The sequence below is a fragment of the Sciurus vulgaris genome, assembly GCF_902686455.1.
Source record: "Sciurus vulgaris genome assembly, chromosome: 9".
In the NCBI taxonomy this organism is placed as follows: Eukaryota; Metazoa; Chordata; class Mammalia; order Rodentia; family Sciuridae; genus Sciurus; species Sciurus vulgaris.
In genome coordinates, this window is record NC_136469.1 from 97,214,494 (window position 1) to 97,234,357 (window position 19,864).

General features: G+C 38.5%; 2 protein-coding genes across 18 annotated transcripts in view; one reads left to right on the plus strand and one right to left on the minus strand.

Moving 5' to 3' along the window:
• ADGRL3 (adhesion G protein-coupled receptor L3) overlaps positions 1–16,267 on the minus strand; it is a 760,294-nt gene extending 744,027 nt beyond the window's left edge. For 9 of the 17 annotated variants that reach the window (XM_079153720.1, XM_079153723.1, XM_079153729.1 and 6 more), the window contains exon 1: positions 15,999–16,267. The gene's annotated coding sequence lies outside the window, so the exon portion shown is untranslated. The other 8 variants (XM_079153722.1, XM_079153730.1, XM_079153728.1 and 5 more) reach the window with 3 other exon arrangements.
• Positions 16,265–19,864, plus strand: part of LOC306669664 (uncharacterized protein) — a gene marked incomplete at its 5' end in the record, with an annotated part of 150,077 nt that continues 146,477 nt past the window's right edge. Inside the window, one exon of the mRNA XM_079153781.1 lies at positions 16,265–17,622. Within this exon, the coding sequence (XP_079009907.1) occupies positions 16,265–17,622 (1,358 nt within the window). The remainder of the gene's footprint in view (positions 17,623–19,864) is intronic.

Below are 19,864 nucleotides of genomic sequence, written 5' to 3' on the forward strand. Positions count from 1 at the left end.
GACTATGTCTACCCTGAAATAGTAAGCATATAAACCGTGTTTTACAGCCCAACTATATTATGTATATATGCCTACAGAACGCAGGTATTAGAAATAAGTAATAAAGGCATTTCTAGCACTTTTATCTGACAGTGCCAGTAAAGTACTCAGGCTTCCATTTGTACCTCACAAATCGCTAGATAATCATTCCTTTCAGAATAAGTCAGAGATAAAAAAGATAGTATGATGTACATGAAGTAACATGACAGAATGATTCCAAATGGAAGGCCATGAAGACTGAAAGCAACACATATGAAATGTAATGTCAATCTTGCAAGAAGACTCGAAGGAAAAAAAAGTGGTGCTGGCTTGAACCAGTTTTCCACTCCCTTTTTCTACGTGAAACAAGGGAAACAGCAACAATTTTTTTCTATTTAACTCATATATTATGACCAAACCTCACAGCAGTGCATTATACTTCATCAACTTATTTTTCTCACAGTCCTTTGAAATAGATATAAACAGCCCTAGGATCTAAGAAGCAAACCCTAGATTAGGAAATGACCCAAAGCCCCACAGTTGTTACATGGCTGTCTCCAGGCTTAGGCTCAGGTCTATCTGACCATAAAGCCCAGTTTCAGATCACTGTCTTGTGACCTCATCAGCTAATTAGAGTTCAAGCTATTAATTTTTAAACTCATACGTAACATTTCTCATTCAATGTTTCATCTGACATATTACACATACCAGCTTTAAGAAAAATCAAACCTCATTTAAATAATCAGGTACTTCAGGTTATGAAAAGACTTAAAGCAGTCTCAGATATCAATGAATTGTATTTCCATAGAGGTACAATGTAAGACATCTAATCAAAAAGTCATGGCAGTTTCATAAATACCATCAAAAAGACATAATGAAGAACAACAAAGAATAAAACACAAGGCAAAAAATGAAATATAGAAATTATTAATGAAAAGCACAAGAACTAAAATTTCTGAGGAGTTCTTAAACAATAGTCTTTTTTCCCCTGTATTTGTCACTCAGATATCAGACCACTGTAGTATAAAGAGACAAATATACTACTATCTTTTCAAGTATCATAAGAATAGAAATCTCTTCAAATGGCATCAATAATGAGGATGTACAAATAAATCACTTTGACCAGAATGAAAGATCTTTGTGGTTTGAACCCTCTCAACTAAATTCAATGTCCAACATCTGACTTTATGAGTTTTATGTAGCATTTAAAAGAGAAACATATTTTTAAATTTTTGTCATATTACAGGACTCCAGAGAATGGATATACTTTTGGAGGTAAAAAATAAATCTGATGAAACAACTGGGTACAGCATTATAGTTACAACCATATATTATATGGGTTGATCTGTAAAAAACAGCGAGACATTCAGATGAGATCGTTTGGCCAATGATCACCATCTCACTTGTTCCCCTACGTCTTTATCACTTACAGCACATTAGAGGTGAAAGAGATGTTATTTAATGCAGACCCCTTTCTTATACCAATGAGTAGAGGTCAGAAAGAGGGAAGCTCTACCTACACTACCCAGCTGAGAAGCTGTACAGCTGGAACTTTCACCTAACTGGTCTTTCTATCCCACCTCTTTATGCCTTCCCTCTTAGTTATGTCTGCACAGAAAGCCAACATGATCTTTTAAAAAATAAAAATCAGATTTTCTTATTGCCATGCGTAAAACCTTTAATGATTTCCCACTGCTCCTAAGATAAATTTCAAAATACTTAGAACTTAAACATTGTAACTCTGGACTCTAACTCCCCCCAACTCAGTTTCAACCCATTTGTATTTCATTATGTGACATCATTGGGGAACTCAGTTGAGATCTGACTCTGCTAATAAACTCTCATAACAACCTGAACTTGTCCTTCATAGCACTTAACCACAATGAATGTCAGACACATTGCTCAATACCTCTTTATTTCTGTGATTTTGAAATTACTAAAGTTAGAGGCCCTTATGTTATGTTCCACATCCCCAGCACCCTGCAGACATCTGGTGTGAATGAATATATAATAAATGGTATAATTAATGAGTTAATAAGGCTAGTCTTTGGGGAGCTACAGAAAACAAAAGAACAATTTAGAAGCCCACTTAGGAGAAGATATCAACTTTAACAACAGAAGAATGAAAATGAACACAAATAATAAAAGCTATTGCTTGTTCTGCATATACCTATATCTAGACAATGTACTAAATGTTTTATGTGTATTATCTCATTTAGTCTTCACAGGATAGCTATTACTTTTATCCCTTTTTTAATACATGAGGAAATGGAAGACTGGAGATGTTAAGTAACTTTTCCAGTGCCACCAGAGGAAGATCTGAAATCATGCTTTTCTAATATCTAAAATTCTGCTCCTTCTACTTTTTCCGTTTCATTCTCATTCAATTATTATTATTGTTGTTGTAGTTTACATTTCTCTACACACATTTTCATTTTCAGTAAAGATCATCTGACTAATCTAGAACTAAATACAATTTAATGCTTATAGTTTATAATTTGTAATAATTTTATATTAATAAATTCAGCCATGTGAGGAAAAAAGGAAAACACTGAGTATTTGATAGTCAGTGTGTACACTTCTGTAACTGAAGAAATGCTAAAATTTCCTTGATATAAGATAATTGTTCTGTGGGCCCAAAACTCTGGATCTAAAATTCACTTAATATGTAAATAGAAGGAAAGAATGTGGATATCAGAGACTAGGTCAAATGCTAAAATGATATATTGTGACAAGAGTATTACTATCTTAATAGAGAAGTATAGAGAAATATCTGAGAGAACTTATCAGAGTCCTTAACATTTTATAGAATGAAAAATACCTTCATTTTGTGAGTTGCTCTTTAAATCATCACAAAAGCATGTCTCACCTATTTTACTTTTTAAAAATGTGCTATTAGCACATGCAATACTGTGCTTTAGCTCTTCAAGAAGGATGAAATGTGAACATTCTTAGAAAATCAACTATACTTACTCAGTTGAAGGTTTCTGAAAATGGAACTTGCAAGTAGATGTATTCTATTCTAATGAGCTTTACCATATTACTTTATTTTATTTTATATTCTGGATCTTTTAGGGAGAAAGAAACACACCCCCATCCTTCCTCCTATTAACACATGAAAAACAGCTTGAGAAGCTGTATGTGTAATTTGATACAGCTCTGTATTGCCAATGTCATGCCTGGCATCATAAATGAGATTTCTGAAGTGCAAGCAGAGAAATACCTTAATAGAAGGTAGCTACGAACCTGCCATGTGACTTTGGGCAAATCACTTTAACTCTTCATAACTAAATTTTCTTTTTTTAAGGAAATTAGAGTGTGGAAAACTACATCTTTTCATATCCCTTCTACCCTTCTATTAATCCACATGCATGTACAGGGCAATTTTGAATGGCACTTAAATTTATCTTGCAACAGTAACTTCAAAAGTGCTTTCGTGTTTCTTGTAAGTTCATAACACACATTCGCACATTCGTGCAGTTACACAATCATTTATTTATCAAGCATAAACTTGTCCACAAAAATGTGCTCTGGTGCACATTTAAAAAAAATATACATAATGAAAGTACAGTAAGTTGCCACTGTGACTGCGGGAAATATATGTCTTTATAGCTGGAAGCAGAAGTCACAAGGATGTCATTTAAAGTAGAATATTTAGTCCCCCTGACCAAAGAATGAATTTTTAAAAAATCAAATTGAGAACATTCTGCATTGCTGAAAAAAAAAATCATCATTCACTTGCTGCTTTTCTCTTCAGTCTTACTTAAGTATTACTAAAACTCCCATATTATATAGCTTTCATTCTCTAATTGAGTCTACACCTAGCAAAACTTGTGTTCATATTTCCTAATTGAAGACACAATGTTCTGCTTCATTACTTTTCTTTAGACCTCTTTCTTCTTTAATAGACAAACTTCATTTACTTCATATACTTTAACTGATCATTTATTCTTACTTTTAATACTTAAATTTTAAAAGAGTAACCAAACCATCAATTTTCTTGTTCCATAAGAGGTTTTCTTTCCCAAAGAGGGCATTGTTAAGTTGACCCTTCAGATGAACTGAAGAGATAAGAGGTCCATTCAAAACAGACAAAGAAACTAAGAGATTTTTATGAGGGGAAAAAAAGTATAATAATTCGTCATCATTAAGTTTTATTATATGGTTTTGTTTTACTATTATGTTAAATTCAAAAGTATGAATATTAATATCCAGTAAATTTCCATTTTTATGATTATTATACTGATCTCAGTTTTTATATATTGGTACACATATAACTCAGCAACTGCTAAAAATTGCAAAAAAATAAAAAATAAAAATAAGCATACTACTTTACATAACAGAAAGTTAATAACTACTAACTTAATACTTAACTGAGAATAATTCCAAAGAAATTTCAAAATGTTCAAAGAACCAATTAGGCAAAGAGCAATGATGCATCTGGTTCACTGAAACCAAGTAGTAAAATTCAAACAGAAATTATTACTCTTTAACCAAGTGATTGTATTTCAAGGAATCTGTGCTGCAGAAATAACTGGAGAGTTGACCAAGCTTCAACACTCATATATTCACTGTGACATCATTTATTCTAGTAAAAAATGACAACCCACATGAATAAGTAAATGTTTAAATAAATCTTATTGTATCTACACTATGAAACATTTTACAGTATTAAAAATGATGCTTTCAAAAAATTAATCGCACTGAGAAATTGGAATTATATAAATCGTATATATAGCTAGTCTCAATCCCATTAAAATGCACATATATACACACACAGACACACAATACAGATGTGGATAATCAAAGTAAATATATAACTATGAAATGAACTTTGAATTTTATACTATTCTAATATATTACAATATATTGAGCGATATGTTTTAACTTCATCTATCTCTATATGTCACCAGTGCTTCAATGTGAGAATGCACTCTAATCAAGAAATATAATGTAAATAGCATCTTCAGAATGTATAATCAGCTACACTGGGAAGAATGAACAGGAATGAGAATCCAGCCATTATGGGCACACTCAAGTAGAATCAAAGAACATAAATGATACACATTGAGACTAGAAAAAATTCATTCCAGAATAACATCTATCAAGCTAAGAGAGAATAGCAGGGGGGAAATAACACAGCAGGATTACTAAAACAAAGCATATGGACTAGCATACTGTCCTCTGACACTGACACTGGGTCCCTCATACAGATTGTTCATTCATTTGTAATAAAGCAGGTTAATTTCTCATTTATAAACCTAATGTTTTCTTTCATACCCCATTACTTTTGTTGTTATTGTTGCTGCCCTGTCTCAATGTTCCTTAAATTCAAGGAAGAAAGCACACATGCACACTACTGCTATCTCACTATCATCTATTATTCAAGAAAGGTCTCACTGAATGAATGTCTGCTCAGAGCCTTTAAGCAAATTTCATTTCTGAACACTACCGTCTGCAGCCCAGCAGGCTATTTCACCAAGATAAGATCACACATTTAATCAAATGCACCAAAAAAAAAAAAAAAGAAATACTCACAAAGTTTGCTTAATAACGTCAAATCATAAAAATACAATGTTGACAGCATACTAATTTTTAGTGCTCTTTCTTCTCTGAGGATTTGCAACAATAAAGAAGGTCACTGTACACGGAAACTCTTCTAATTAAGGTTTCTACTAACCTTTAAAAAGTCCCCCATATTATCTTCATGTTACTACTTATATTGAATTGTACTTAAAATGAAAATTCAACAGAACTTTCCAATTTTAATAAAGAAAAGTAAAAAGCATCAAATTTAGGAGAATTCTACACTCAGATAATACCTCTGAAGCCCCACCTTACCTCACCTGGTCAAATCTCAGCATTAAACACTACCCAGACACTGTATAATAACGGATCCATGGTAGATGACTGTCATCCAAAAAATATTACTATTGGCATACTGAAGTATAGTTTCTCTGGATTCGTTAGGAAACTATAAAGTAATCTATGCTCAACTATTTAAAATATCCAAATCGATGTACTTTTGAATATTCTGCCTTTCAAAAGAAGGTTTACTTGAATAAAAATATATTACCAACAGAAGCATGACATAACGAATACACTAGCAAATGTAAAATAATGAATGTCTCTGATGAATACATATCTGTAAACCTCTGGGGTTTTTTTCCTGATCTTACTTGTATTTGCACTTATTTTATGTTGCATTTATTCCCCTGCCATGAGTTTTCTTTTGTTTGGTTTTGTTTTTTCTTCAGTTTCTTCTGGGAAAACATTTTCTTCTGTATAATCTGTACTTTCAGTTTAGAAACAATGTGTTCCTTTTCAGTAAGGACTATGTTAATGGGGCTAGCAGAGTTCATATGTGAGTTATTCATCCATGCCCACTGCCAAATGAGGAAGTTCTGTTCTCATGGATGTATTCAATGCCTAGGTAACATTTAAACCTGTAAGATCAACATTATTTTCTGAATTTTTAAGCATATACTAGAAAAATCCAACACTCTTAGTGCCAACAAACCGGAGTCCAGCTCCCCTAATCAGTATAGTCCAAGATCAATTCCACCATTATAGGACAGAAAAACCCAACACTGCTTTTGTAAAGCAACATCTTTCTGAAACTTGATGACTTCCATGTACACAAAATCTACATGATTTGGTCAGTTTCATGGATGACTTAGCTGTTTTTTGAAATAAACCTGAAGATTTGAACCCCTTTATTTGCATTTCTGTTGGCTATTCTGGGTATGATGAGTAGGGAGCCATTTTCCAAGACCATTCAATCCACTGACAGGAAATAAGTAAACTCATTTTGAAAGGTTTACTAACCAATTCTACAAAGGCCAGATTTGTCTTGATAAATGAAGGGTCACTATAATGGACATTCAGATAGTACTGGTGCCTCTTCCTTTCACTATGGACAACATCCTTCTCTTCATTGAGCCATTTCTTCTCAAGATAACTCCTTTCACAGGAGAACTGCAATACCCTTATTGGCTGCAGTATGGTGGTGATAGTTTCAGTATTCCTTACCCAAAATGCGTGGGACCAGAAGTGTTTTGAATATCAGATTTGGGGGATTTGGGAATACCTGCATAAATCTAATAAAGTATTTGGGGGATGGAACTCAAGTTCATTCATGTCCCATAGACACCTTATACACTCTGCCTAAAGGTAATTTTACACAATATTTTTAGAATGCCTGCATTTCAACTGCGACACAAGGTCAGGTGAGGAATTTTCTACTTGTGGCTTCATGTTGGTACTCAAAAAGTTTTGGATATCAGAGCATTTCAGATTTGGGATTTCAGATTAGAGATGCTCAAAATGTAGCAGACAAGTGAAAAGCTGAGTATCTAGTTCAGACTGTAGTAAAAGGGAAAGATTCCAATTGTCAGAGAGAAGAAAAGCAGTAGAGGGTAGAGACATAAAACAGCAGAAGCCTAGTGGTATTTGAGGAGCTAAATTTTTCTGATGCCCAGGTAAACATCCATCCTTCCCCAAGGTCTTTAGGTAAAATCACAATAACCTCCCAATAAATTAATAATGTCAGCCTTAAGCTAACTGGAGGTATCTTATAATTAAAAGAAAAATAATATACCATTCTACTCAATCTTATAAGTTGAATTTTAATACATATGACAATTAATATAAGATCATAAAATCTGTCATTTCAGAATGACTATAAAATACTTATCTGTGATGCATAAAAATTGCTTAAGATGAAAGTAAAATGTAACTGAAATTGTCTAAAAAAGACCATATATTATTTTAAAAGAAAATGACTGCCTCAGTACATCCTCCAAAGTCAACTACAGTTAATAATATGATTAAAACTCAATGACAACTTCAACTGAATATTTAAAGCTGAGATAAAGAAGAAATGCAATAGATATACACATGCCTTGTGTTAACATAAAACTATTTCTCAATAGGTTCTTTGTCTACTCCTTGAATTCATGATCAGTATTCTGAGTCAAGGTTCAAAAAACCATCAGCCATTGACAAATCAAGAACACTGAAAATTAAAGAAAAAAATGGTAATATAAACCAGTTGAGCTCTTCCTTTCTTGCCAAAAAGAAAATCTCATACAAAAAGATGACCATCAATCAGGACCATTTCCTCTTATCCAAAAGTATTTATTTGGAAGAGCTTTGAGGAAAGGAAGGGGAGGGAGGGTAACAAACCAAAACAAAACAAAACAGGAGACTGTTGAGAAACCTCTTACAGGGTCAGCTGTCAATGGAATGCATTTTAGTATTCAAGTTACCCACCCAAGCAGAACATCAAAAACTGGGCTTGAGTCTCTCCCCTATTCTCACAGGCTCAGACTACTGTTAGCCACTGGGGCTGTCCTGAATAGTAACACGCTCTGCCTCTGCAGGACACAGAAACACCAACACGAGCTGATCAAACACAAGGGGGTGTCGCTTCTTACTTGGTTTTTCATTTTCTTGAGTCATACTTTCAAACATTTAAGTCTGGTACAATGTAGCAAGTCAGATGTCTAATGCACAGTTTATTTCTTCATTCATTTTCACTACCTATGTTGTACCCTTCTTTTTCATCAAATGTGCTGTATGATTATAGGTAAAAATCACACATTTTAAAAACTTCTCTCATGGCAGGTGTCACTGAAATCCAGATGTTAATTCTAAAATCTGGACTTATTTATGAGACTTTTGATTCTTTTAGTCTTTAAAACAATTTGGGGATCTCATTTTCAAGGGTTCCTTTGCATTGATAGGAATCTTATGAGGCCTTGTACTTTGGCATTATAAATCTTTTAAAAGTATGGAAATCTGTAATACAAATCTTGAGGTTTAGGATGACTTTATTTCACTACATTATAAAAATATTTGATGCCCTTAATGCTTAGAGAGCTGTTGACATGGGTGAAAAGATCATCAGCTCTTTAATTTAAAATGTCTTAAATTAAATTGTTACTTTCATCTTATACCTGACTTAAAGTCAATCTTCAAGCACAGTGTTTAGTGGATGCCAAAAATATTTTTTTCTATCAGGATTATGAATTCTGGCGGGTATTTAGTAGCTGACCATACTACTTTATTTAAGAGGAAGAGTTCAGAAATGGGTACTAAAAGGTTAAAAAAAGCAGAGAGGGAGAGAGAAATAAAAGACATGAAACCTTTTTCCACAGCTTAAGAAAATGTTATTGATTTCTGTAGCTCATCAAGAATTCCTCAATTAAGAAAATGATATTTGGTTCAGCTAAATTTTCTTAAGGATGTACTCAAGGACATTTCTAATAATACTATGATAAATAATAACAGGTACTATGCATTAAATGCTCACTCTACCAGGTAAATTTTTATCTACTTATTCTTCTCTACAAACTGGCAATCTGGTTATTATTATCTCTATCCATTTCATAGATAAAGGTAGAGCTAGAAAACTGTGCATTGGAAACTGTATTCAAGTGTCTCCAAACCAAAGGTCATTTCTGAAAAATAATTAAGAACAGTTGCCAGCTACACTTATCTATGGAGTATAGTTTAGTTTCTACAATACTATGACAGATTGCTGAGGGTGACAGGTTTGCTATAATACCAATTTCTTAGTAACAATTCAGACATTACAATATGACATGGGATACAGGCAAAAACCATAGATGGCTTATAATGGAAAGTTTTCAAATGTAGTTGTCAAAGTGCCTGACTGAGATGTATTACAGTTCTCCAGTTAAACTTTAGCATCAAGTAAAGGTGATCTATATGTGGATCTTCTTTCACAAGTTAGATATATCACCATTCACAAACAGACTGAACTACAGTATATAATTACCCCAAGGATCCTTTTCACTGAAAATGGCCTGTTGTGGTGCTTAGATAGTGATTAACAGATTAAGCTTGCAGTGAGTCATCTTGATATCACTTCAGAAAAGTGATTTCCTCCCTAATAATTCCCAAGATACATAAATATTCAATTAGGGTCTTTGAAATCTATTTTTAATTGGCCATTCACACTTGCTATCCAATGTCAAACTTAGCTAAAACTAACAAAGGTGTTTTACTAATTCTTCCTATAAAAAATGTCAATAACTTCTCGTAAGTTTTAAATTGCAAGAGAAAAACAAAGCCAAGATTATTTTTATAAAAAACTTTTAAATTTAGTAACATTATAAGGCATACTGAAAAGTAATGAAGTGATTAAAGTTTCCTAGGACCCTGATGAGATCTGATGATGATGATGATGATGACGATGACAGCAGAAATGATTATATCTTACTATTATGTGTCAGGAACTGTTTTAAGTGCTTTGCATATATTTAATCATTAAATTTTCACAATAATCTGTGGATCTGGTAATTGTTAAACTCACTAAAATATAACAGGAAATTGAGGCACATGAGATCCAGTATCTTGCCCAAAACCAAATAGCTTCTCAAAGCAAGGAAAATGCACTGAGTCCCTTTCTTTTCACCTCTACAACATTCTGCCATTCTGGATACACCTGCTGCACTCAGCAGTCATGCTTAAAACCTACATCTTTCACTAAAAGGGAATCAAAAAACTAAAGCAGTTTTTTTACATTAAATTTTAGGAAACAGAATAATGAAAATGCCAAATAATTAATTAGTAAAATATCCAAACTGTCTGTTCTTTTTTAAAGCTTGAACAGTCACTTGTTTTCTCACTCTATATGACTCCTTGTATGGGTGACACATGTGAACAAATTGACCTTAGAAGTTAATTTGGACAGTTCTCAATGGTTTTGTTGCAGGATTCTCTTACATGTCAAAAGTGACTTCTGATTAAGTTATACATAACAGTACTTATGTATTAACGAACTGGGAACATTTTAAAACACAAGACTACGCAAGCACACGTACCATGTCATCAGAGCAATGATGTCAACACACATCATATGCCTTCTGGAAAACTTCACTGTATACTTGTTAAAAAATTAGAGTGAGCCAGGTATGGTGGGCTAGGCCTGTAATCCCAGGGAATCAGGAAACTGAGGCAGGAGTCACAGCCTTAGCCACCTCATTAGCAACTTAATGAGACTTTGTCTCAAAACATGAAAAGGGACTGGGGATGTGGCTCAGTGCTTAAGTGTTCTTGGGTTCAATCCCCAGTACCAGGAAAAAAAGAAGAAGAAGTATGGTAGGTAAATAATGTCTAAGACTTGTAAAGAAAAGGTTTTCCTCTTTGCACACCCTTGAAAGGATTCGAGAGACCCACAGAATTCCTCAAAGCACACTTTGAGAATCCTTACATAAGAGCATTGTCAGCCCCTCAAAAATAATTACATACAAAGTTCTACAAGACAGAAATATTCAGTTGAGTGATTTATTTTTCCACCCCAAAGGTGGTTTTCAAAATAACAGGATTAATATGAATAGTATTACATTTAAATTCTGGAATATTATGGAATAAAATTTAACTTCATCTCTGTAATTACTCTTATAAAGGCATTCACTAATATTAAAAGTAGGTTCTAAAGTGTCCATAAGGCATAAGCAAGGCATGGTTTAATCGGATTTATAGATCCTGGGCTATGGCTCAGTGGTAGAGGCTTGCTAACATGCCAGAGGCAAATGGTTTAATCCCAGCACTACCAAAACCAGCCCACGCTCTTTAAAAAAAAAAAAAAAAAATCATACATACATATAAAGAGAGAGAGAGAGAGAGAGAGAGAGAGAGAAGTTCTGTTATACCGATTCTATACGAAAAGAACTCAACCCTTTCACTCACCCCGGAAAACAAATGGAGAAGTTAATTAGTTTGGAGTAAGACAATTAATTTTCTTTTTTATGCTTTGTATTTGTGAACCAATGAGCACATTCACAATTCTAAGAGGAAAAAAAAATTACAGCTGGTTACTTATGCATCAGTAGAGTTAATTTTATTCATACTCAGACTAGGGTAATACATTAGAGGTTCTGGGGGGGAAACCTGCATATCCCAGAAATCACAAATGCTTTCCAGGAGTACACTCACACTACTTTTCCAAATATCAACTAACATCAATATCAAAGTGACAATGAATGAAAAATCTGGATTTTTCTCTGCATTGACCAACAACTCCCTACCCTCCCTTGACATACATACTAATACAGTGAAAGTCAGAGAGATAACAAAGGAAATACCAGGAAGCCCCTGCACACATTCAACTCTTCTACTTCTTTTATTGTAAAATAGGGTAATTTTAAAGAAATGTATTTACATGAAAGAAAACTACATAAATGCAATAGTAATTTAAGTGTACATATAAACTTGAGAGCAAACAAATGCTGAGTTAAAATATAATCTGTCTTTAGGGTACCTCCCTAAATGATCAAATACATGTTTTGAATATAATGCAAATCTGAGATAATTAAGGCAAAACAGCCATTTGCAAGAGTTGAGGAAGGATAAGGATCTTTAAATTCTGACTGCTCTCACAGTTCACATCATACTAAATTAAAACAGTGCAGCATTTCTCAAAAACCCATGTTTGAGCCTAAATACAAAAGAATCTCAATCAGGTTTTTGCTGATTTCTGATCCAAACACCCACTTTTAATAGTAACCATCGCTTCTACTTGGCAGCACTTTTCGAAGAGAGTTTCAACCAAAGCTGAAAGTGGTCTGAATCAAATTGTAAAAAACAATTCAGTTATGTGTTATATTATTTAATTAACTTCAATCTTGTCATTTTGTAATCTTTTTTTAACCTACTATTTATGATTTCCTTGGCTACACCTTACAAAAAGGAATCAAAGATAAATCAAGTCCATAAAAAAATTTGCCTATCCTAATTACTAGAAACAATAGCAAGCACAGCAGCTGGAGTCAGTAAGTTCCAAACTTGCTATTTTTCCCTGTGCAAAGAAATATTTAAATATGTAAGACACAAGAAGAACATTATAAAGAAAATAATTTCTGAAAAACCTTTCATTCATATTTTTGAGCAGGACTGTGAATCTGAAAAATAATCACACCAAGCAACCTAAACTGAGACATCAAAAGCATCAGACAAATCACATGCTGGCTTATCATTCTTCTGGTCAGGGATGCCTGATGCAGCCTAATGTCTCTACCTAAGAAAAATTAAGTAGTTCACATAATCTTTGTACTAATCATTCCTCCTACCCAGAGTTTTAGAAATAGTTCAATCAACCATATACTCCAGTGGAGCAGGTTACTGAATACTTAGTGATAAAAAAGTGCTATGGAATGGCATTCAAACACTGACACATTCACCTTCAGCTAAAGACAGCACAATAAACTGACAGACACTGTTCTAATGACATCAGGACCTGTGGAATGTATGACTGCTAGGAAACACATGCTGCTAGGAAACAAAGAACAGATCTGATCAAATCTTCTAATGGAAGAACTGGGGATCATTGTGATGAGATCTTCCAAAATGGGAGAAAAAGTATTCTTTAATCCTTGGAAATATTTACAAGTATACAGACTGTAACACACACCCCCTAGAAATGAAACCCATATATGATACTAGATTTTTATTAGTTAAAACTCTCTAAATTTTCTATTAGGGGGATGACCACTAACAATAACTCCTATAAAAATGTAAATCAAAATCAGGTATCGTGATTCAGTATTTTTCTTCAGGAAGTAGGTTTTTTCAAGAAGTCAGTATCTTAAAAAAAAAAAAAAATCCAAAAATTAGTGTACCTAAAAACAAAGTACCCATTATACAGTGCTATACTTGTAAAACCAAATAGGACACAGCCATTTGCAACAAGCACCAAAGCAGTCAGGGATAATACAGAAATAAGGAATTTAATGTGATTTAATTACTAAAATTTAAAAGTAGTTATCATTGCAAAAGTAACTGTTGATAAATTGTTTATCTTTTACATTCTTTACCCTTTTTTTAGTTACAAAAAAATAAGAAGATTAAGAAAGATTGGATGAAACAAAGCTGATGATATTTCAACACAAATATTCTCCTAACTCCTACACAAATTATCTGGTACCCTCTTTTGGTGATACTATAAAAGAACTGGCAATTTTATTAACAATCCACAGAAAGACAAATTGGATGCCAGAACTCCAAATAATTTGGTACACAGACTGAAAAATATATTAGGGAAATCTAAGCTCTGGTATCTCATAGGGAGATACAGGAGAATCTCCAAATGAAAAATCACTAAAGTGTTTCTTTGCAAATTCTAAGATGACATTCTTTAACTAGGATGGTAGCCCATGTGACACTAAAATTAGCAGACCGCCTATTTACTTCGGAGCAAAACACAGAAGGTAATTTTTCCTCCTGCCAGAGTCTATGCAGTCTCATTTCCCCAGCAGCTGGCTGAAAGGATGTAAAATCAGAGGTGCAAAAAGGCTTATGCTTCCTAATGAGTAATCCACCCAGTAAAGTAAACACAACAGACACCAGGTTCAGCTCTAAAGGAGACTGTAGATGCTTACACTGTTGTTTACAATGTTCTCTAACTACCGCAGGCAGATCACATGGAACACAGGAGGAGACACCCGGAGGTGGTTCGTACGCCGAGTTCACCCAACTGCTGTATCGCTAGCCATAAAAAAAGCAGCGCATGTTTTTATCGGTGGGAGGAAAGTAGCCAGAGCATTCAAAGGACCAGGGGTTATGCTGGTTTGACTTGATGACTTCAGTCTGCTACAGGGATGACTACTCTATGAGGTCCTCACCAGGGCCAATCTAGGGTGCGTCGAGGGCTGCACCAGCGGCTCTCACGCGTCCCACGCATCTCGCTGAGCTGCGCCTCTCCGGGGAAGAGAGAACACACTGAGAGGGTTCCTCGTAATCCTACAGGGCCCCCTTGGCTCCCCAAACCAGATTTTCCAGTTAAGCTGATCCCAGGCGATTTCGATAAGCAAGCTCTACTCAAGTAGCATCAGCTCCCCCATCCCAGCACATACCTCCCTGACATCCTCCGGGTGCAGGAACGCGCACACCCAGACACGCAAACGCCGACCCCACTGCCAACTAACCTTGGTAGAGGAGGTCGTTCCCCATCCCTACAAACACACACACCTAAAACTGCTGGGGGCCTGGCACATTCAGCCTGCAAGCTCCGACGTGGGACCACAGGATGGGTCGCGGCGGCACCAACGCTCCGCTGCAGCCCAGACTTCCCTTCTCCGGGGATAAAAGCGCCGGGGTGCCTACCTTCCTACCTGTAACCCGCTTCCCCAGGGCTCTACTCACCCCACCCGCGAGCCGCGGCCGCCCTGATTCACTGACCACCACCCGCTGCCTAGTGCCCACTACCAGCACACCTCAGTCCCCGGTCCCCCGCAAAAGTGGCAGCTTTCTCCAGTCATAAACGCCTAACAAAGCCTGGGCACGCAGGTCTAAACCAAACTGCCGTGAAGGGGACAAAACAGGCGGGGTGTGGGTAGGCAGCGCGGCTCCACAACTCTGGGGCGCGACCTGGGCAATCTCAGCCACCTTGGATGCTCCAAGGTAGGCGTCGAGGGAATACCGCACAAGGTTCACCAACCCGCATTCTCCATCACCTCAGAGCCCATCCTCTCACCCGGTCCCTGTCCGTCCTCCAGCATGCTCCTGCCTTGAGTGGCAAGAGCTCCAGTCCAGTGGAGAAAAGGCGCCCCCTCGGCTGCTTTTAGCCCCTACCAGGGGAAGACACTGGGGTTGAGAGGAGAGGGAAAATTCACCGAGGTGGAAACCGTTTTCTATTCCCCAGCGTGTGCGGACAGCGAATGCGCTGGGTCTCCTCTCGCGTTCATCCTGCTCAACCGCCAAATCGCCCAATGGCTGGAAAAACCTCGAACCCGTGCCAGACCTGAGCGCCCACCAGCCAGGAGGCTCCCTTCCCGCCCCGCATCACGATCGGATGAGTGTGTGTGAGAGGGCGAGTGTGTGAAGGCGAGTGTGTGAGTGGAAGGGTGAGTGTGCGTGAACCCCGCACCCCCTCAGCTGCCCTCCCGGCGGATGCCGCCGCCTGCGCCAGACCAGGACGACCACTATTAAGAAGAGTGCGAAGAATAAATTACCTTCTGTAACCGCCGGTCCCTGAGATCGTCCCATCAGTTGCTCAACAACCTGCAGCGGGGTGCAGTTTCCACAATCCAGCCATTGAGCCCGGGGCAAAGGATGGACTGGCCCCGGCGAAGACACCCCCACCACAGGCGGCAAAAAATGTAAAGCACAGAGGAGGCAGCAGGAGGGTGGAGACCCCAGTCAGGGAAATAACAACAAAAGTCTCTCTTCCCTTTCTTGTGCTACACAGCCGTGGAGAAAGAGAAAGGGGGGAAGCCAAATGCTTGTCGTCCTTTACGTTTCCTCTTCACACACCCCAAGGGGGCAAAAGCGGAGCAAAGAGAAAGGAGGGTTCAAATGTCTCTCCCAGTTCACAGTTGCACAACTTCGGAGTCAGGCTCAGTCTCCAGCGGCAGTCCAGGAACCCAAGCGGCAGCTATTAACATGCGGCAGTCATAGCTGGAGCTGCTTCTCTTCTTGCTGCTGCTGCTGCCGCCGCCGCCACCGCCGCCGCCGCCGCCGCTTAAGAAAAGACGCTGCTGAGGAGACCAAAAATCTTCCACCATCCCCCCAGCCGATCTTTATATCCAGTTCTCCCACCCCACCCCCCTTCTCTTTCTTTTTCTTCTTCTTCCTCGTCCTCCCCTCTCCGCCTCGGAGCGGGAGTGATGGAATAGGTAGGGGGAGCCGCGAGGGCCAGGGGTGGCTTCTCCGCCAAAGCCTCCTCCTCTTCTTCCTCCTCCTCCCCCCAAGGTTCTCTCCCAGCCGAGGGTCCGCTCTCGCGCCCGCAACCTGTGCTGAGAGCCGGAGCGAGCGCCACGCAAACTCCTTCCCGGGTGCACCGCGGGGACGCGCGGGCAGAGCGGGTGCCCTGCCGCCTAGAGCTGCGTCCCGGGGGCTGGCGAGCCCCGAGCCCGGGAGGTGGCTGATTAGCTCGCAGGTCGGGCCGGGCAGCTGCGGGCATGTGGGAGCTTCATCGCGCGGCCCGGGCTCCGCGCCGCCGCCGCCGCTTCGGTTCTTTCTCTTCTTCGACTCCCAGAAGCGAGCGAGGCTCTGGCGCTCTCCAGATAAGCACACTCACACACGCGCACACACGAGCGAGCTTCTGCCAAAGCAAACCGTGCAACCCGCGCGCGCGCACACCCGAAGAAAGAGGACAGAGGCGAAAAGAGAAGAAAGAAAGGGGAGGGGGGCGAGTCACTGGCGGCAGCAGCGGCAGCAGCTGCGGGAGCCGAGGCAACAAGCAGTCCGGGAAATGCCGACAGCGGCGGCGGCAGTGGAGGCGCCCACCCGGACCAGCCGCAGCATCTGCATCCCCGCTCCTGAACTGGAGCTAGAGGGGCAGGCGAGCAATCGAAGCGGCGACGCGCTGAAAACCGGTCGGAGCGCCGGTGCGCCGGAGCCTTGCAGCTTGCGCGCGGCGGACTCAGCCGGGGCCCGAGCCGAGGCCAGAATGAACCATCCGCGGGCGGGCGAGCGAGCAGCAGAGCTCCCAGAACCCCGGAGGGGGGCTCGAGCCCGGGGAAGGGGGGTGGTCGACAAAACCCGGATCTGGAGTGCCTGCGGGCTCCACCTAGCAGCTCGGCAGCGCTTGGAGGTGGAAAGGAGAGGGCTGCTACCAGAGGCTTCTTTTTCAGGGTTTTGTCAGACAAAGGGTACCTCTCTCGCTAGACTGGGAGGCACGCTTCTCTCTCTCTCTCTCTCTCTCTTCTCTCGCTCTCTCTCTCCTCCTACTCTCTCTCTCTCCCTTTCCCTCTCCCCATCTCTCCCTCTCTCTCCCTCTCTCCCTTTCTCTCCCACTCTCCGCTCTTTTTCCCCCTCTCTCCTCCACCTCCCCCCCTACCTCTCCTTTCCTTTCTCCCTCCCTCTCTTCTCTACCCACTCTTTTCTAGGTGAATTAACTATATCAGGTTGAGTCCTACCAATGTTTTTTTTTTTTTCCCCTCGTGCAGATTATTCCGTATTTACATTGTGCAGGTACCAAGTCCTAAAGCATTTTCTGCCTTTGGTGCATTTTATGTTCCTTAAACTTACCTCAGCATACAAGTTCATTACAGAGTTTAAAGTATATTTGGTAATTGGGTGTGAGGATTTGATGATTTTACTTCACAACATCTATATAAATTAACATGATGGACACAGAAAAGTGCAGAATCCAAAGCCATACCTTCTGATAGAGGGAAAGTTTGCTGAAGTTAACTAAATGACCTTGGTTGATTACTGATCCTCTTGGTCTTTGTAAATGAAAGGGTTAAGTACATCATTCCTTAAAAGTCTTTTTCTGCTCTAAAGTTTTAAAATTTCAAATAGCTAAGTGTTATCTTTTGTATCTATATACTTAAGTTTTACAAATTTATTGTATGCATCCTATAAACATATAAACATTCATGGTCAGATTCTCCAAATTGTGTTTGGTTGTATACAGTTAGACTGATCTAATGCCCTCTGGGAGTTCTTAAGAAGGCAGCATCAATACCAGGATATCTGAAGAAACTAAAACCTCATCATAATTAACAGACTATACCCAACATGTGTAACTATCAAAACTCTCATTCATTCTTCACAGCTCAAAGAACTCCAGTGCCAAGTTCTTCAAAAAACTTTTAATCATTAACCCTAAATTTAAAAAAAAAAAAAAATTCCTTCCAATATACTGCTTTTTAGAGTTTGAATCTTAAATGTCCCTTAATGTTCTATGTGTTTAAGACTTGGTCCCCAGTTCCTGACAGTAGTGGGAGGTGGTGGAAACTTTAAAACATGGTGCCCAGTGGAAGGCTGTTAGGTCATTGGGCAGGTACTCTTGAAGGGGATAGTGGGAACCTGGCCCCTTTTTCTTCCTTTGCTTTCTGGTGCTCATGAGATAAGTAGATTCCTTCAATTCAGGCCATGATGTTCTGCCTCACCACAGGCCCCAAAATAAGAGAACCAACCAACCAACCATGTACCGAAACCTCTGAAATTCTGAGCCAAATTGAGCCTTCTCTCCTTTTTAGTTGATTTGCTCAGATATTTTGTCATGGTATATAAATCTAACAAACTCTCATAGCACCTTGATTATTTCACTACAATATCACCTATTTCATTCTGCTTTTCTCTTGTCCTTTTAAATTATTTATTTATTTAAGTACTGGGGATTACACTCAGGGTGATTTTACTACTGAGCTATATCCTCAGTCCTTTTATTTTTTATTTTTATTTTTGAGACAGGGTCTTCCTAAATTGATGAGGCTAGTTTCAAACCAGCATTCCTCCTGCCTTAGCCTCCAGAATTGCTGGGATTACAGGTGTAAGTTACTACCCTTGGTGTCTCTTGTTCTTTTTAAATACTTCGTTGTTTGTTCATATGCCTTCTGAGATTATAAAAAAAAATTTTTTGCAGGCAAATTCCAAGTGTTAGTTTTCTGTATAAGGAAGGATTACAGTATCCATTGTACTTTGAGCATAGTAATTCCTTTTTAAAAGATGGAGAGTGGGAAGGAGATTCAATGATATTGCTGAATTCTGACCAACTGGATGTTCACAGGTTCAAGTTAGTCTGCTTGAAATTTGCCTAATAACAGGACATCCATGAACTCTCATGGGTACTTAAGGAAAATATAAACTGACATCTGGATTCACTTGTAACTTAAGCAAGTAGTTTTGGAAAGAATAGATTCTAGCAAATTGTGACAAGAGTCTCTCGTTTGTAAAAGAGGTAAAATGGAAATTACTCAATCCATCTCCCAAATGCTTAATAGCCATATTTAGAAAAGTAATAAAATATTTTTAAATGCATGGAATGAAAAGTGCTCTATACATAGTAAATACTGGTAGCTACAGAAATACTAATAACTAGTAGCTATAGACCAGTTTTTAGATTCAGCCTTCGGACAACTTGAGA